This window comes from Anopheles darlingi, chromosome 2 (genome assembly GCF_943734745.1).
Source record: "Anopheles darlingi chromosome 2, idAnoDarlMG_H_01, whole genome shotgun sequence".
Lineage (NCBI taxonomy): Eukaryota > Metazoa > Arthropoda > Insecta > Diptera > Culicidae > Anopheles > Anopheles darlingi.
In genome coordinates this window covers 38,263,848-38,281,902 of record NC_064874.1, presented here as the reverse complement: position 1 = coordinate 38,281,902, position 18,055 = coordinate 38,263,848, and the positions used below count along the sequence as shown (strand labels likewise).

General features: G+C 50.0%; 2 protein-coding genes across 2 annotated transcripts; one reads left to right on the top strand and one right to left on the bottom strand.

Annotated features, from left to right (window-relative positions):
- Window positions 1-1,036: 1,036 nt before the first annotated feature.
- On the top strand, window positions 1,037-2,698 carry LOC125948582 (uncharacterized). Its single transcript, XM_049674797.1, has 3 exons — window positions 1,037-1,254; window positions 1,518-2,020; window positions 2,099-2,698. The coding sequence occupies exons 1-3, from the start codon at window positions 1,049-1,051 to the stop codon at window positions 2,692-2,694; spliced, it is 1,305 nt and encodes a 434-aa protein (XP_049530754.1). The 5' UTR covers window positions 1,037-1,048; the 3' UTR covers window positions 2,695-2,698.
- A 229-nt stretch (window positions 2,699-2,927) lies between these two features.
- On the bottom strand, window positions 2,928-18,042 carry LOC125948514 (histone-lysine N-methyltransferase 2D). Its single transcript, XM_049674674.1, has 6 exons — window positions 16,288-18,042; window positions 14,704-14,813; window positions 14,459-14,591; window positions 14,101-14,305; window positions 13,752-13,979; window positions 2,928-13,424 (listed from the first exon to the last, which is right to left on the bottom strand). Exons 1-6 carry the CDS (start codon window positions 16,941-16,943, stop codon window positions 10,167-10,169), a joined length of 4,590 nt encoding a protein of 1,529 aa, XP_049530631.1. The 5' UTR covers window positions 16,944-18,042; the 3' UTR covers window positions 2,928-10,166.
- Window positions 18,043-18,055: the final 13 nt, after the last annotated feature.

Sequence of the window (18,055 nt, the reverse complement as noted above, 5' to 3'; positions counted from 1 at the left end):
TCTTTTTGCATATTTTTCCATTTTTGCTCAAAGCCTACTGGGCGAATGAAACTGCAGCTTTGAACACAATTCTCAATTTAATACTAATATAATAAATTTTACCTTTTAGACTGGCTGAAATACAATACTTCTCTCACTGTGTAGTCTTATCGGTGCACATAGCCTAGAGAGATGAGGGTGCGCACATGGGCACGGGCGCGGGCACGCGAGCAAAAAAAAAAAAGATCGCGAACCCTCGCCGAGGTGAGCACACGCACCCCGGGCTCAAATCGAATAGCGCGCGCACCCGGTGGGGAAGCCCGGTGTGTACATGCTCGGCACCGCCTGCGCCTTATTCATGCACCACCTCCTCCTCCTTCATTTGTCCACTACGGGTGCGAAGCGGGCACACGCGTGTCGAAGGAAACGTTTCGTACCGAAGCGGATGTAGAAAGTCACCTCTCCACTCGTTGCCTCTTCACGTTGTTCGGTCGGTCGGTCGGTGATCGTCGATCGGTGGTGTTGGTGGTGATCAGGCCGAGTCAACCAGTCACCTCCCCGAAAAAAAAAAACCAAGTGGAACTGACACTGAAGTCCACGTCCTCTTCAGATCCAGCCATGAGCGCCCGATCGTGGCACAGTGCAATCGACCGCGGGTGCGTGCAGATCGTACCCGTTTGATCACCATCAAGCATCTTCAATTCGCTCTCCTTCTTCGGCGAAACACGTTTCGGTGCGTACGCGTCGCGTGGAAGTGAAGTAGTGTCCCGGAAGACCGGACCTGGTCGCGGACTACGACCGGCGGTGCGCATAGTTCTTCACGATCGATTACGCACGTGCGACACTCCGCGTCGTTAGATAATGGTTTGGGCGAACGCGCTGTCGCCCACTTGTCTGTGCCCGTATTGAAAGTGAAACGCAGAATGACGCAATGTTACTAGGCAACCAATCCAACCAGGATCTAGTGGTAGAGTAAGTGAACCAACGCAGTCATCGGAGTCGAAACAACGGAAAAGTGTTTTTTGGTATCTTGGTTTGTGAGTCGATTCCTGTGAGGAGGAAAATCAACATGATTACCAGTGTAGGGATGGGGACCGGTGTAATTCCGCAGCTCGCATTATTGCTTACCATTGCCAGTGTGTCCATTGTTGAGGGGATTTATGTGATCGAAAATGGAGGCAAGAAATCGTTCATTCGGCTTGGAGCTCACCACTGGACCGATGGACCGGAGGAGGGAGGACCGTGGTCCAGCGTACTGGAGGAGTACACGTTTCGGTAAGGAACACACACACGCACGCACGCACGAAAGCACGAGGAGCTAGACTAGCTGGCATCGAGTGTTTCTTATCTCGATGAGCATTAAAACCCAAGCCTACTGTTCAAGCGATTCAAACGAAATCAAAATCCATAACCCCAGCTGGGGTACGATGCATGGAAGAAAGGGATTATAAGGACTGGACTCTTGCAATGCCGCGATGAGTCACACGGTGCACACTTCAATAGTTATCGTCCGCTTTTCTTCCCGTTATCGCCGTTAGATTGGACAGCACCAATGTCAGTGCGCCGAGGGAAAGTCGGGTAATGCAGGCGGTACCCAAGTACATACCGACCTCCAGTTTCTACATCAACAAGCGCATCGGTGAGGTACCGCTCGAAATGGACGGAGGCAGTAGCGGCGGCGGTATGAGTCTGCAGCAGCAGCAGCAGCACCAGCAGCATCACGTGCTCCCCGGCCATCGCCTTCAATCGGCACCTCCGGTGGGGAAAGTGATCGCGACGGCCAGCGGCGGCTCACTGTTCGGTGACAATCAGCTGGGTGGCAGCGGTGGTGGTGGCGCCACCTTCACACCGATGCGTCAAACGTACGGTGGGGCCAGCCCGGCCGAGCTGCTATCCTCACCGCGCGAAGTCTCCGAGACGGATCTGTATCTGTTGGGTGCGATCGAGAAGCTGGTCTACCGGGTCGATTACATGGAGAACCGATTGCGGCGGGCCGAACAGATCATCTACTTTTTGATGGCGGGCAACAACCAGAAGCACGGTAGGGAACGGAGAGCGAAAGGTGACCGTGAAACCCTTGGGTCTAATGCGGGGCTTTTTCCCCTCATTTTCTGCACAGAGCCTTGTCCACAGAACTTCACGCAGGTGCACGATCGGTGCTATCACTTCGATATCGAGCGTGGCCTGAACTGGAAGTCGGCCAGTACGATGTGCCGATCGTACGGGGCGCATCTGGCCGAGTTCGAGACGGTGGCCGAGTTTCAGGACGTCGTCGCCTACATACTGAACAACCCGGTGAACCGGGGTAAGGACTTTTGGCTCGGTGGGCTTAATCCGGGGCTGCTGTGGATCTGGGCCAACTCGGCCAAACCGGTCAACCCCAACACGAACCTCAGCTCGATCACCAGTACCACCTCGAAGCCATCGCAGACAGCAAAAGGAAGTACAGCGGTAACCACGACGACGACGACAGCGACACCATCTTCACAGGGCACCAAGATCGTGAACAATGCGAGCAAGCAACCGACGCTCGAGATTACCGGCAACGGTCGGTGTCTCCGGTTGGCCTACAATTCTGCGCTCTACACCTACGGCTATCGGGGAGAGGACTGCTCCGCCCAGTACAGCTACGTATGCGAACTGAAGAACAAATCGCTCGACAACGAAATCTCGCGGATAGCCAAGGAACTGAAACTGGACGATCAGCCGTTGTAGGACAACCGGGGACCGGTGGTAGAGGAGATCGTCTTCCACATTCAGCCTAGCATTTAGTAATCTCTATTTATTTGTGCATTTCTTACCGTTATATTATGTGATGAATAAAGAGCGCTGGTAAGCTATTTTAAGACCGTGCAGCATCACGTCCTTTGAGCTTCGGACCACTGTTATCATTTCGGATCAGCGTATAGCATACATTTCCAAAAAAGAAAAAATCGAAACCACTCGACTATTTTTTCTACTACATATTTAGCTTGTTCGTATATTGTTTTTAGGCACATCCATCATATGAATATAAGTTGTTTCCTCCACTTGTTTTTCCATCCCCCATCGCCTACATCATGCTGCGTCACTTAGTCGACGGTCTCTCAGCGAAAACGTTTTCGTTCCCGACCACACGACAACGCACCTCTGGCTCTGGCTGTCTATTGACTAACGTAATAACTGTTTCAGTTTTTTTAGACGGTTAAATATAGATAGTTATGTATTGTGTTGTGGTACGGCATTGCCATAATGGGGGGCATCGGATGGGGAGAAGAGCTTATTAAAAGAGAATTCTTCTATTCTTTTGTCGCATCTAACCAATCTTGGATGGATTTCCACCCAGCAGATTAACTTCCCCTGAACTGGTTGAACCCGATAATCCCAACCAAAGGAAGAGTGAGTTTTTGCGGTGGAAAATTGCCTTTAAACTAACGGTAAAAAAAACAAATGAGCGGAAAACAAACAAATTATCAAAAAACAAAATAAAGACTATCTAGTTACGATAACACCTGCTGGACAGAGACTGCTGCTGCTGCTGCTGCTGCTGATGAGCTCCCGTTTGCTCTGGTAGGAAATTGATTAATGTTTTACATTTCACGGACAGCAAGCAGCAGCGTGCCATACTTTGTGAGAAATCAATCGTGATCGTACCATTAGAGGCTAGTTAAAATATCTTATCTATCTTATGTACGGCTTCTTTGTGCGTACCACCTTCTTCTTCTTTTCCTCTTCCTCCTTACTGCACACATTATCTTTCTGCTCTTCCGTGTAACCTTCCCTTTTACCGGGTAACCTTTTTGTTCTGTGGTAAAAGCCTGCTGCAGGATCTCGTTCTCGGGTTTTGGTCTTTAAAATCCCCTGCTTCTTCTTCTTCTTTTTCTCTCGCTACCCCACGGGAATACGCGATCTTGATAACAAAAGGCGAAAACAAACAAACGTATCGTTTGCACAAATTTCACAATAAAACTCAACACTTAATCATTAATTTGCACTTTCTGTTCTGTTACAGCTTAATATAACGATACGGGGGTCATCTAGCGGTACTTCACCCGGGGAGGCGGGGATATGGATGGAAGGAAACCCAAAAAAGCAATTCGTCCATCCTTCGCTAGCCGTCACCGCGCGATCATATGGAGAACTGCGCTGTGGAGATGTGCGCTTGCTTCTATGGCTTCTCAGCTTTAATACCTCGGATCCTGGCATGCAGTGCGCGTTCGTTCCTGGTGGTGCGCTCCGCTAGAAAGGTCCCGCGGACACTCCGGGTCACCCGGAATGAACCTGTTTGGCGCCACTACAAACTTTCTGCCACATATATATATGCTGGCGCGCGCATTTCACTTTCACTCCCTCTCTCGTATATGCATATGATGCCTCTTGTTCGCAATTCGCGACAGCCATTTAGTACCAAATCAATGCGAGTACCCTTAGGTCCCTTTTTTTTGGTGGCCTTGGTAAGCCCCAGGTCGGCCACAGTCCTTTTCCCTCCTCTCTGGCTGCTGGTCATCTCGTTGGTGGGATTAATGTTGTTGATTGTGGGTTACCAAATACGCTCAGAACTTCCGCTTCGCTCATCACTTCGTACTCCAAATACACACCGAAAATGCATCGTAGAATTCGTACACGGGGTCTAAAGGTTTTCGAGGCTAAAAATAATTTTAAAAGCACTTTTTGTGTCTTCGTTTCTGCTCCGCTGTTTCCCCTTTTTTCACAATTTGATTTCCTAAAATTGGTTTATGTCTTATAGTTCTCCTTCGTTTTTGTTTTAGCACTTGATTTCCCCTAGTCATACGTGTTGTTGTTTTGGGTGTTGCCGTCCCGTGTTTGAATTGATTTAGAGTTTCCTAATCTGTGTAAATAGTTTCCTTTTTTGTTTTTTTTTGGTCCGAGATTTAAACCTTTCGTTCGACGTTTTGTTTGTACGTCTTAGCTTGTCTATTCCCCATAAAATGTGCGATAAATTTGGCTTCTCCGTTGTCGCTTTGTTTTCCATTTCACTAAATTCTAGCCAATTTCAATACTAATCGTTTTCGTTCGTTTTTCTTACAATTTTTGCAGCCAAACACTTCACTGCTTTTGATTCACGATTTCATCAGTTGTTCTCGTTCTTCTCTCTCTGCCTCTGTCTCTTTATATGTATTATGTACCACCCACGATACACCATCCTCCCCCGAAACCAGTGCCATCAAACTGTGGTAGAAAACGGTGGTGAGCCTGAAAGTACCTGATGTGATTTACGGTTTAATGAAATCAAACAGCAATTAAGCCATTTGAATCAATCATTCAAAGGATGCTAGTTCTAGCGGTGATCGAGCTTTTGTAGATCGCGCACAAGCTCTTCCATCGCTTTCCTCAGTCGTAATCAGTAACGAAAAATAATAAAATTTTAGTTTACATTGCAAACAAACGTTCGATTCGACACACGATAGCCAACATTGTAGCCAGCCAGCCAGGGCATCGATAAGAGAATCGATGGCAGGGAATCGTGTTATCAAAGGAGAGGTCGCTCCTGGTCAAAATAGTGCCACTTTGCGCAAGTTTGTCGTGACTGATAAGCGTGGCTTTGGGCAAACGATTCTCTTCTGATGCTCCACTGGGCACCACTCTCACTTAAACATTAATCGATCAGCGCTAGACGGCTAGGGCACAACAAGTACCGCACCGGATGGAAAGGCAGTAAGTAATGCACTGCGCCTGCACTTTACTGCTAGATGACTCAATCGGTCAATAAAAGAACTAGCGCAGTTTACGTCTGTTGCTAGTTCCAATTTCGAGCAACGGAAACTACTGAAACACTCCCAATTCCCAGGAGCTGTGTCCCGTGGGTCGTGTTGAAACGAAATGGCTACAAATGTTCCTGTACCACCGGACCCGGCGATCACCGCATCACGTGCACGATTGGCGTGATCGAAATGTGAAGAATCGGTAGAGTGGGGCACCACAAAAATCTTCTCCACCGGGGCCCGGGGCAAAGTAGATTAATCTTCTCTTATCAGCTAACAAAGCACTCGCAGCGCAGCAGCTTTGCAGCCGCAGACATTAGAGGCAATAGAGGCTGTGTCTATACCGGGCATGCTTTTAGCTTCAGTCACGCTCATTCCGTGTGGTGCATTCTCAGCGAGTTGCAGATTCTGGGGCTCGTGCGTGACCACCATCATCCGCGCCGACGTTTGTTACACAATAATATGCCAGCCAGTGGCATGGTGCGCGCGATTGCATACACTATATGCATATTGGGTCGATGTACTGGCGATACCAATTCAAGGACACCTCACACCGGCTTGCATGTGCCGCGCTTCTGGAGCACTGCCTTGCGATGACGTTATCGTTGACACGCTGCAGTTGCACCGACCAGTTGCAACAGATAGGAAGATTCGGTGCATGGGGCGGGGGGCGGGTGCGCGTGTATGCGTTGGTAAACTATTTTTGCCACAACCGGCTCTCACTTTCTCGCTCCTTCGTTCCCGTTTTAATTCTCTCTTACTCTGTTCTCTCTCTCTCTCTCTCTCTCTCTCTCTCTCTCTCTCTCTCTCTCTCTCTCTCTCTCTCTCTCTCTCTCTCTCTATCTCTGTCTCACTCTCTCTCTCTCTCTCTCTCTCTCTCTCTCTCTCTCTCTCTCTCTCTCTCTCTCTATCTCTCTCTCTGTATCTCTATCAGTCTCTACGACAAACTAGAGCTAACAAGATGGACACCATTTACGGATGCTGCCAAGAAGTATAAACCACCCTCACACCCTGCCACCCACCACTACAGCAGGCCTCTGGATAACAAAGTAGCGCTCACGCTTACGATCAACAACAACAACTTTCACTCCTCAAGTCCATCGGTACCCCGCCGTCCGTAATCCCCGACGGTCCCGAGGCACGTGACGTGACACCGAGGACTCACGGTTTTTCAACCTTCAAGCAATTCAATCAAGACTGCCCAAAATGGACCCGGCGGTTCAACGATGTGCTTATGCGGTTGACGCTGGAATCATTCCTCAAGTGTTGTCCACATGATAGAGGAGGGAGCAGGATAGACTCTGCATCCTGGGGTGCGAAGAAACTGGCAAACGCTTCAAGCGTCAATAACGTGCGTCATCACACTTTCTTCAATCGGAAGAGCAGCACTTGCCGGTCGTACCGAAGCGAAACGTTTACGTTCAATTAAAATCGTTTAACCCACCAGCAGCCAGCAGCTCTGCACATTGGCTTATTGCGCGTGACAGAGACGACATCGAGCAACCTGCTATGTTCGTTTCATTGGATTATCAAATCCGTGGTCTTGTAAGCATAAAACTTTCGCCGTTGAGAGTCAGACAACTACGTTAGTTCAATATTGAAAAGATCGTAGAATTATAAATCAAAAACGAAACCCACAACAGTAACCAACGTTGCGATCAGCACAAAAGGCTATAGTATTATCCAGAAACGTGATAAATTTCAGGATAAAAATACTCATCCAGGATATTGTAGACTTCTGACTGGAGTACTAATTTAATGTCAGCATAGTTGGAATACTTCAAACGAAAGAAAGCCCAAAAAGCGACCTCTAAATTAACAAATAGAATTTCATGCTGGTTCGGTTAGTAATACCTGCAATAGTTTTACAGGGGGCGACAGCGTATTGGCCGTTGCTTGATGTCTCACCGCCAGGAGAGCATTTGACACGGAATTTAACGAAGATTCTAGGATCGCAATCTCCTGCATTTTAGTGCCCCTCAAGTACGCGGACATTCCAATTGTGTCGCGACTGTCGCGAATGAGATAACCAAGTACACATGATTGGGATCACTAGACTGGACTGAAGAACGGTCCAGTACTAACGACACTCAACTTGCAAGAAACTTGAGCGATCAGTAGGGACCCACAGCTTGGCTCACTGTTCCAGGTATGGGATCGGGATACCGGTTTGTAGTTATCTCAAAGAGGGGCACGTGTGCGTACACGTTGGCACTACGCCCGAACTGGCGCTCCAGTCTAGTCTCCCTCCAGAGGTGTATAGTTCATTCCATGGAGGACGGTGTCCCGAGAGAACCTTGAGGCAGGGTTTGAGGAAGTTATTGATTTTTCTATGCTAATTCATAAATGAGTGATACGCTGCCTGCAAACACGCCGCCATGGAACACATTGTTGCTGTGCGATTTAACATCTGAATACTAACAATTGAATAAAGATCTAGCGGTTTGCGCAATCGCAACCAATGATCGATGGGACATAACTCACAGACAGGTACGCCCAGCTTACATTGAACATTTGGCAACGTTTGTTAATCCGTTCAACGTCGACGTCAACGTCGAAACAAACACTAAAAGAAGGATGAAGCAAATACTTAAATTTTGAACTCACCGATTGCAAAGATCAGCTAGAGGAATCTCTTGATTTCTCTGTGACTGGTCAGGTAAGCGACGGAAATTCGAGTCTCTTAATGTTTAAAGGACCGTTTACTGGCCGTTGGTACGCTCTGATATTTTTTTTATTGAAAAACGCAATGCTAGATCGTACGATGTGATTGTACGACCGAGATCTGAGCATGTAAACGGCCCATAAAAGTGTTTGGAATCGTTTTTAAAAATTGAAAAAAGGATGATAAAGTTTCTGAAACAAGAAATATGTGCATACTATATCCAAAATTGGAAGCAATTAATTCACGATTACTTATTCTTCTGCTATCTGTGAGTAACAAATTCGCCATGGATCAAGCAGGCTACTAAAAATATAACAGTCCAGAAGCAGTGTCGAAAGAAGAACGATCGGCAGCGAGTGTAGTTAAGAAGTATTTTTGTTTTATGTGTGTTTGCGTTATAAATAAAATAATGTGTGTTGATGAAGTGTATACCCCATGGTTATCTCGAAAAAGGAATTAAGCAGCAGAGTGCTTACGATAAACTTAGCTAGTGGTTTAGTGGATAAGAGTCCCACACTGTTCCTGAGGACACGGCTCAAGGTCGTACATTAACCTAATTAATTTGTCTGCCTATTTCAGAGCCAATTGTGAAAATTTTCATAATATCAATAGATTGTACACAACTGAATACCGTTGTAAGCATTTTGATCGCGAATGGCTTAAAATTTGTCAAAAAAGTTTTAAAAACTAAAGAAGCTACTGACAAGCGTTTTTTTGAGCTTGGAAAAGCGAACCAAACGCATAACTGTCATAGCTTACTATATATCGTCTCATACGATAGTATAAAATATCCGGAAAAATTGAAGAAACATTGCTGTATGAAAAATAATCAGAACGAATGCTTTCAAGATGAATCTTACATTCAAGATGATGAATGCCATTGGCAGAAATATTGCACTAGCGACGAAAAGGTGTTCGGATAAGAGGGATATACCATCGCAGAGATCATCGTCGGCATCACCTTCCTTAGTGTCCATGCAAAAGAAGCAAATGACGGGGAAGTGCCACGAAGCATGCCGCTCACATCGCCACCACACGGTCAATGTGACGCGTTCACCGTCTATTCGTGTCCCATGCACCGCTGGTGCGTTTCGTCATTTCGCCTACTGCCACCCGCCCGGGGTTGCACTTACTTGCAAAATGTGGAAAATGCATCGCTTTCGCTATTCCACCGCACCAGACACCGTCGCTATCAGCAATCGATAGGCAAGTGCATGGGCCAGACCCAGTGTGCAGTGTTGTGTTGTAGTGGCCACCGTTTTCAAGGCCAATGTCACAACGCGCTGCGCATGGTGCGTGTGACCGTGTCTCTGGCACGTGTGTTGGTGGTTGTTCTGGTGCCACAAGCGGCACCACCTCTATGGTGAGAAAATGTGACAGAGAGAGCGAGAGAGAGAGGAAGAACGAGAGGAAGAGAGAATGGGAGCGAAAGAACGCGCTTTCAGCCAAACTAATAGTCCAATAATGGATTGGTGTGCTTACTACTGGCGAACACTACAACACCCCCGGTCGCCGCCGCCGCCGCCGCCGCCGCCGGACCTGATCCTTCACCAAGCATCCCCTCCACTGCACGGGGCTACTACACAATCTCAACCACACAGTTGATGGCACGTGGTGAATAAATTACCAAACAAATAAAACCAACCAACGGCGCGGCCACACATTGTAGCTACAATGTTGGCGCTGACGCTGCTGCTGCTGCGGCTGCTACTAGTGCTGATGTGCGCTGTCTGCGGTACTACGCCACACAGCGCACGATGAACTACGCCGCTACTCTCGCAACACAAGCCCCAGCCAGATGCGATGGTGTGTGTCTGGAGTTAAAGATTCTGGAGAATGTCCGAGTCGATCATCGAATCGGTCACGGCATCCAGATCGCTGGATAGTCCTTCAATGCCATCGGTAAGATTCGCCGTAGGTAGTTCCGGATTGACATGCGAGTTATGGGGGTGGTGATGGTGGGTGCTACTGCTGCTCGTAGAATGTATTGAGCAGGATGATCCGACGCCATTACCACCACCAACACCACCAACACCACCAACACCACTGACACCGTCAGCTCGAGTAGGTAGCGATGTCATCTCGGAACCACTCACGACGTTCCCAATGGCATCGGTGACACTGGTGACGCTAGCTATGCCAAGACCGGTTCGATCGACCGAGTTCCCATTGATAAGAAAGTCGCGCGACGGTTCGGGACTGAACTGGAACATTCGTGGTATATCTTGGCAGCTACCATCGCCACCACCACCACCACCACCGCTGCCAAGCATGATCGGTGTGGAGGGGACCGATTTTGGCAGCTCAAACATTGATCTTCCGCGCGATCCCATTCCACCACCAACGACTGTTCCACTACCGTTGCCAGCGAAACTTGCACCCAGCTTTCCACCACCCGCAGCACTGAACATTCCCCCTCCTCCAAGCATTGGTAACGGTGTGGAAGGGACGGAACGGGATATGATGTTAAAAATGCTTCCGCTGCCATCAGCTGCGCGGGAGTAGAAGCCTCCACCACCGCCGGTACTGGCCCGGTCCTGGTCTTGGTTCTGCAGTGTCTGCTGCTGATCGAGCAGATCGGCAGGAAGCATCGATAGTTCCGCGTCCTCGATCTTGATCGATGAGGTTGAGGTTAGCTGGGCTGAGGATTGTTCGGTGAGCATATCGAGAATGCCGGTATCGGTGAAGTCATCGTACTCCGACGGTACCGGCGTTTGCGAGACGGAGTTGTAGCTCGAGTTACAGTAACTATCATAGTTTGGTATCAGCGGTACACTGCTCGAACGTGACTCGAGCGCCATCGATAGACCGCCGGCCGTTGTACTGGTTGTGCTGCTGTTGATGTTGGCAGTTTGTAGTTGTTGATGGTGCGGGGCGCCACCGATGGGTTGGAAAACGGTGGGTTGCGAGAGCAGTGCCCCAGTGCTGTTTAGACCACCGCTATTAGCGGTGCCCATGTTTGAAATGAAACGAAACGGTTGCATGAGCGAAGGTGATGGTGGTGCCGATGCCGGAAGCTCGTTCTTAATATACAAGCTGCCTGACGAGCGGAACGAATGTTGTTGCTGGTGCTGTTGCTGCTGCTGCTGATGATGGAGATGTTGCTGAAGGAAGTGGCCACCACCACCAGACTGTAACTGCTGTTGCTGCTGCAACTGATGATTGAGTTTGGCTTCCAGCATGTTTAGTGTGTGGCCGCTGTTCATCGGTCCCTTCGGTGGCTTTCTATGGATCGGTGTACTGCGCGGACTAACGAAAGGGCTTACATTAGGCGTTTGATGATGTTGTTGTTGCTGCTGCTGCTGCTGGTGGTGGTGCAATTGTTGCTTGCCACCCGAACTCGGTTGTGATATCGGTACGAAGCTACAGTTCCTACGACGAGCCGTTGGACTTTGTAGAGCCATCGACGATGGACCTCCTCCTCCGTGCTCATAAGCTGTTCCTCCGTCAACTGAATTGGCTCCTCCGGTTGATGATGAGCATTGTTTCAGATCAAGCGTTCCGCAGAACTTCTGCTTTCCACCGGTGACCGATGGTTCCACCACCGACACCGTAGCGCCGTGCGTGTTGTGACGTTGGGACAGCATGGCAAGTGAAGCAGCAGCCGAACCGGCCGGAAGACTCATGCCGGCCTGATGTTCGTAGCTGGCAGTACAGGACGCCGAGGAACCTGAGGATGCGTTTGCTAGCTGCGTCTCGATCGATTGCTGCATCTGCTTGTTCTGATTCGATTGGTTCTTCTCGAGGATCATACGTATCTGGAAGAGCTTCTGTTCGCAATCGTCTCCCAAGGGACCACCGTACCCACCGGTAGTAGTATCTGCGTCCTGCGTTGTGGTGGATGTTGGTGTCGCTGGACCTAGCCCAACCGAGGCAGGTTGGCCGCCAACGTTTGCTAGACCGGTGTCTTCCTCCTCCTCTTGAGGGAAGTACTTCAGCAGCTCCTGGTCCTGATCCTGCGAGTTTTCCTCATCATCACCACCACCCCCGTCACAGTTAAGATAGTCGTCCAGTGCGTTTTTGTCCATGTTGCAAATACTTATCACCCGTTCGCGTGGTATAATGAACTCGTCTCGGCTCGGATCCTGCGATTCGATCAGAATCAGATTGCCCTGTTCGTCATACCGTGGGGCACTGTTATTCTGCGATTCGAGCGAACGCTGCTGGCGTGCTTGTAGCAATTTCAAGCGCTTTTGACGACTCGCGTAACCCAGGGTGTTTGTTAGTTGCCGCTTGCTAGCGCTCGCTGGCCGATTCGGGAAGAACAGCTGCTGTTGATGGTGCAGTGGATGTGGTGGAGCTAGATGCTGCTGCTGCTGCTGTAGTTGCTGTTGTAATTGTTGTTGCTGTTGTTGTTGCTGTTGCTGCTGTTGTTGTTGCTGCTGCTGCTGTACGGCTTTTAGTTGTTGCGCTTGGCGTACCTTTTTGCAATAAATGTTCGCCAGAAGGTTTGGCTGCTCCTGCTGGGGGCTGCGCATCTCATCTCCACCTTCCAGCAATCGCTGATGGATCAACTGTGTCTGCTGTATGCTTTGCGGTGGTGTTGGTGGCAGATGATTCGTCGGACCCATCAGCGACTGACCATGCACTTGAGCATCTCCGCTGTAGCTAACTGCAGCCAGCAGTTCTTTGCCAGCTGATTCGAATACACCAGTGCCGCTCCCGTTATCACAGTTTAGATTTGTACTTTGCTGCAGCAGCTGCTGCTGCTGCTGCTGTTGACGTTGCAGGATCAGCAGCTTCCCACCGGCTCCTAGTGCGCCACTCGTGGTAGTATTATTGTTGTCTTCGTCCAAACAGTCCTGCTGTTCACGCTTTATCATATGCTGCTGTAGTAGCAGCTGATGATCGATGATAGACGGCGGATGAAGATGTTGTTGCTGTTGCTGCTGCTGCTGTTGCTGGTGGCCAATGGTTGCTGTTTGCTTTGTACTTACGGTTCCTGGCAAACCAAACGCTTCCGGTTGCTGGTTGCAGTCTGCCTCCGGTGTCCCGTTCCTGAGCTCCGACGCTGCCTCGCTAATGCTGGTGGAAATGGTTCTTCGGCGTTTCTTGCGTCGTTTTTTCAGTGCCACCGCCTGATGAGGAAGAAGAAAGAAAAGAAATATCGGTGAGATATGAACGAAACGACAGTCAAAACCATTCCAATGCGTAGCAGAACGGAAAGCGCAGCATTGGATGAGTTATACCGACGCTTAAACTGTCGCGACGCTCGCACCCGCTAGCTCGCCCCCGGCTTACCACGTGCAATCACGTTTTGTGGCGCGTGATTCGCACAGCACGAGAGAGAGAAAGAGAGAGTGCGATAGTGACCAGCTCACACTGGTGTGTGGTTGCGGCTGGGATACATTGTTGCAAGAGTACTCTAAGCCTATCTACTTCTATTTTTTAGTTGAAAGTCTTACCGAGAGCTTCCGTTTCTCCTTCATTTCTCGCTGAAGAATCTTTTTCTGGAGCTGCTGCCGGCTGGTGCTGCCGGTCGGTGAGCTAAGGTTGTTCTTCGCAATGAACGCCGCCAGATCGTTGATGGAACCGAAGCACGCCGGTAACATCGCTTCGGCCCACGTCTTGATCACTTTCCAGGACTCCTCGTCACTAAGGAGGTTCGCACTTTCGCTGCCGCCATTTTTTTGCTGGAAAAACAGACGAACAGAAAGGGAGAGAGGGAGAGAGGGAGAGAGTGGAGTGTTTGGTGAGATTCCCGTAATTAGGAAAATGCAGAAAGGTTCAAACGAGTATTGGGACCAATCGTACCTCGCTAGGGCCACCATTCGGATCGGTAAGATCGGGTAGCTTCGGTGTCGGAAGTTTCGTTGCCTTGCGCATGGCCGCGTAGCAGTACCTGGAATGTCCGCGTGTGCCAAGCCGCCTTGGTCGAATGCCAGGGAACACCTGTTTCATCACCTTCCCAAAGTCGGCCGTTGACAAGGGTTTAATGTTAATCCGCGCACAGTACGCCCTGGTTGGATTATTATTATCATTATTATTATTATTATTAGCATAGACATCGAGACAAAGCATCATGATTAACGGGGGGCCGCCCTCATAATGAGCCCATTTGCGAAGCGCATGCATTATTATCATCGCATCGTCGCCCCCTTCTATTACTTACACATAATCGTCGTACACTTCTTGCTTGGGAATTGACACATTCGGGTCGTGCTCCAGATGCGAACGGACCCAGTTGATCGTGTGGTTGATCTCCAGCCGGGTTCCGAGCGGATTCTGCGATTGCCGCAGCGGATCTAGCGTTAGTAGAGGAAAAGCCGTAGCATAGGTTCGTGGTTAATCATTTCAACTGCTTCGAAGCGATCTCCTGTATTGGAAATTTAGAGTGACCACAGGGCCGTTGCGTACCTGTCTCTGGATAGCCTCCGGGCATGCGCAGATAAAGCAGCAACCGTTCCGGGGGGCGCAGAACCGAAATCTTATCCAATATCTCAACGATCTGCTTCTTAGTGTTGTCACTAGAATGGCAAATGAAAGAAAGAAAGAAAGCAAGAACACAACGAAACGATCGTTATCATTTCAAATGATTCATTCGCGTGAGGCGTGATTTTGGCTTAGGGGCTACGGCGGTCTGTCCCCGTACAAAGCTACAACGCCGCGTGCTTGTCGCGTAGCCGGTTCAATCCAGATATTCCGTTCGGTTCAATGTGCCCCGCCGCGCTCTATAAGGCCATGGATATTTTTGTCTATTCCTTTCTGGCCAGAACACCCCACCTGCGATAGCCGACGCGGAGGCATCGCATTGCCGTTGCTGCTGCTGCTGCTATCGCTAGTGATAAGGCGGCACCTCCGGTAGGTTCCGTTCGAATGGTTTCAAACGAAGCCTGGCATTGTTGGACAGGATGGATTAGTGTGTCGCTGTTGTACGCACACATTCGAATATTGAATTGTTATGATTTCGGGTTCCGAAACAATGTATCAGGGGCTTTATTTAATTGTTGCCGGATCGTGACTCTATTAAATTAACGCGTAACGCTGCAGCGGCTCGAGGACATGGCTAATGCGCGAAAAGGTGATGTGCACTCGCGAAAGCGCTTGATAAGTGTAGCAAAAATTGATGTCGATGATGGCCTCAGATTGGGAGACGAAAACTACGCGCTGGACAAACTCGGAATATCAATCAGGGCCAGGGGGACAGACAACAGGGAGCACACGCCCGGGTACCGCGCACGAGAGCACACATCAGAAGAAACGAACGGAGATCAAGGGGAAAGGGAAAAAGAAGAGCTGTACCGATAACGGTAGAAGCTCGAGGCACCCGATAACGATAATAACATGCGATGATTTGTTTTTCATGCGCCTCGCGTGGCGTTTACACTGGTTTGTCTGCTCTTTGGGTTTGGGCCTTTGGAGTGCCTTTACTCTGGAGTGTGCTGTGCTGCGTTTGGGAAGTTGCCAATGGACTTGAAGGGGGCAGCAGCGTTGCACGCATGCAATGATCGCGATCGCGACAACAATGATTGGAATCGATATTGACATCAATTGCTTTTCTTTCTATGTTACGGTCAACAACGTCGATACCATCGTTCAAGGTGATCATGCAAATGTTGCTAACAATCATTTCGTTTCGGGTGCATAAAACACCATTCTAAATGCAAATTTGCGAATCGAAAGAAGAACTCCGTTTGGGAATAATCTATGAAGGATTCCGGTTCGTCGGAATCCAATTTTTACCAGATTACCATCAGACACCCATCGAGAGAGCCTCTCCTATCGGTATGTTATCAGTTTCACAAGACGATAAACATTTCGCCACCGTTATCTTCACACAAAGCAAGTGCTATTCAAAAGTTTGGGAAAATAAAACTGAAAATTGATAAGCAACACAAACCCACCGGCATGATGGTATCTATGGAAATCGCTCATGAAATGGCTCGGCGGTCCAAGTATGCTCCGGATAAATCAGAGAGCGAAAGCGTCCAACTAACTTACCTGACGGTTTTCTCGAATAGTTGCTGTATCTGATGCTCGCGTTCCTTGTCCCCGAGCGGTCCGGTTCCGGTTTGACCGGCCGCGTTAGCCAGCAGTGTCCGCATGGCCGCCACATTCGGATCAGAGCCAAGATCGAGCAGACCATCATCACTCGGTGCGGTTATCGGTTGGTTCGCTGCCGCTGCTGCTGCGACCGCGGCCGTCAGTTCATAGCTGGTGTTTAGTTTGCCCAGCTTCAGCTTGTTGACGGCCACCTGAGCAAGGAAGTCACCGCCCGTCCCATTGTGGCCGCCAGTGGAATGAAATGACGGCAAGGATCCAGCATGTGGTGCTCCTGCCGCCACCGTTGATGTGCCCGGTAGAAGTGACATCTCGCGGCGGCCTCCCTCAGTAGCGATTGCCGGAACGGTTGATGATGCCGAGGATAGGGAGGAGGATGACGAGGACGATGGTGACGGTTGTAATGGGGAAGGACCGGCGCCGCCTGTGGTCCCACTAGCGCCGGCAGACGGTTGCTGTGGTACCGAGGGAGGCGGTGGTATTTTTCCATAGCCTACTGCACCGCCTCCTGCACCGAAGATCGCTGAGGCCAGGTTCGACGGTAGACCGACGGGGAGCGTTTGTTTCCACGGCTGGAATGAGTTCGCTTGAGACATGGTCCGCCGTTCGCATGCGTTCGTCGTTCGTACGCCGATCGCCGGCCGATTGCTCTATGGACGTGGGGGTGGGGGACGCCGGTTGGGGCCGTCCAGCAACAAAAAATATAACACGGGATAAAGAAAACTTGATTTCGTAAGCCGCGTGAAGGTGGCTCTGGCAATTGGCTGTGCCCGTTGTGCTGCGATTAAGCGGAAGGTGGAGGCGCGCCACCGGTGGTCACTTGGTGGTCGGAGAGCAATGAACGATAAATTTCGGGAGTGGGACTGTCGGGTTGAAAGTAAGGGAAAAAAACGACATACACCCGTTCACAAACACACATACGGAAACACTTTGCAGCGCGTGCACACGGGGATTTATCTGAAGGCAGAAGCGAAGCCCTCTTGGATTCCTTGGGCACAGGACACTCTCATTTCTCGACTTCTCACCAACTGCTCGTCGTGGGCCGTCGTCCACCGGATTGGTGGCATACTGCGAACATCCACCACCGTATCGTGCACACGTACACACGATACCACACGCTCGCACACTAAACTCAACTCAATCACACATACACACAGAAACACTCCTTCACAGTTAGCGGGGGGTGGCCAAACTGGAACATGAATCTCTGCTCATTCCTGCCAAAGGGAACGGGCCCCTGGCGAACCTTTTGCCCTCCGAACGGCGCTGCTGCTCCGGTCGCTCGTAGCGGACTCTTTTCATCGAACTCCTTTCCTCGGGCCACTGCGGGTGGCGCTGGTGGCGGCCACACATCCGAAAGCACAGCAAATTCATCACACCATCCCGTCCACTTCACACACCCATTCTCGGCGCACAGATTCTGAGCTGGCTGGACAGAGCAGAACCGATCAAGGACAGTGGGAATCTACGGTTTTAGAGAAGGCACACGGGGAGATTCTCACGGGGGGGGAGAGCACACGCACCACCCACTTCCTGTTACTCCGTCAGGGGGGGCCAAAGGTCCGTGGTGAGATGTGCGGGACCGCGACGGAAGAGGCCACGACCGACGGGGAGAGTGGCACGAGGGAAATCGGACCGGAGAAAAACGGGAACTCCGGAAAAAGACGATTTAGCGAACGGCTGAATTCGAGGTCGGAGCGATAGAGAA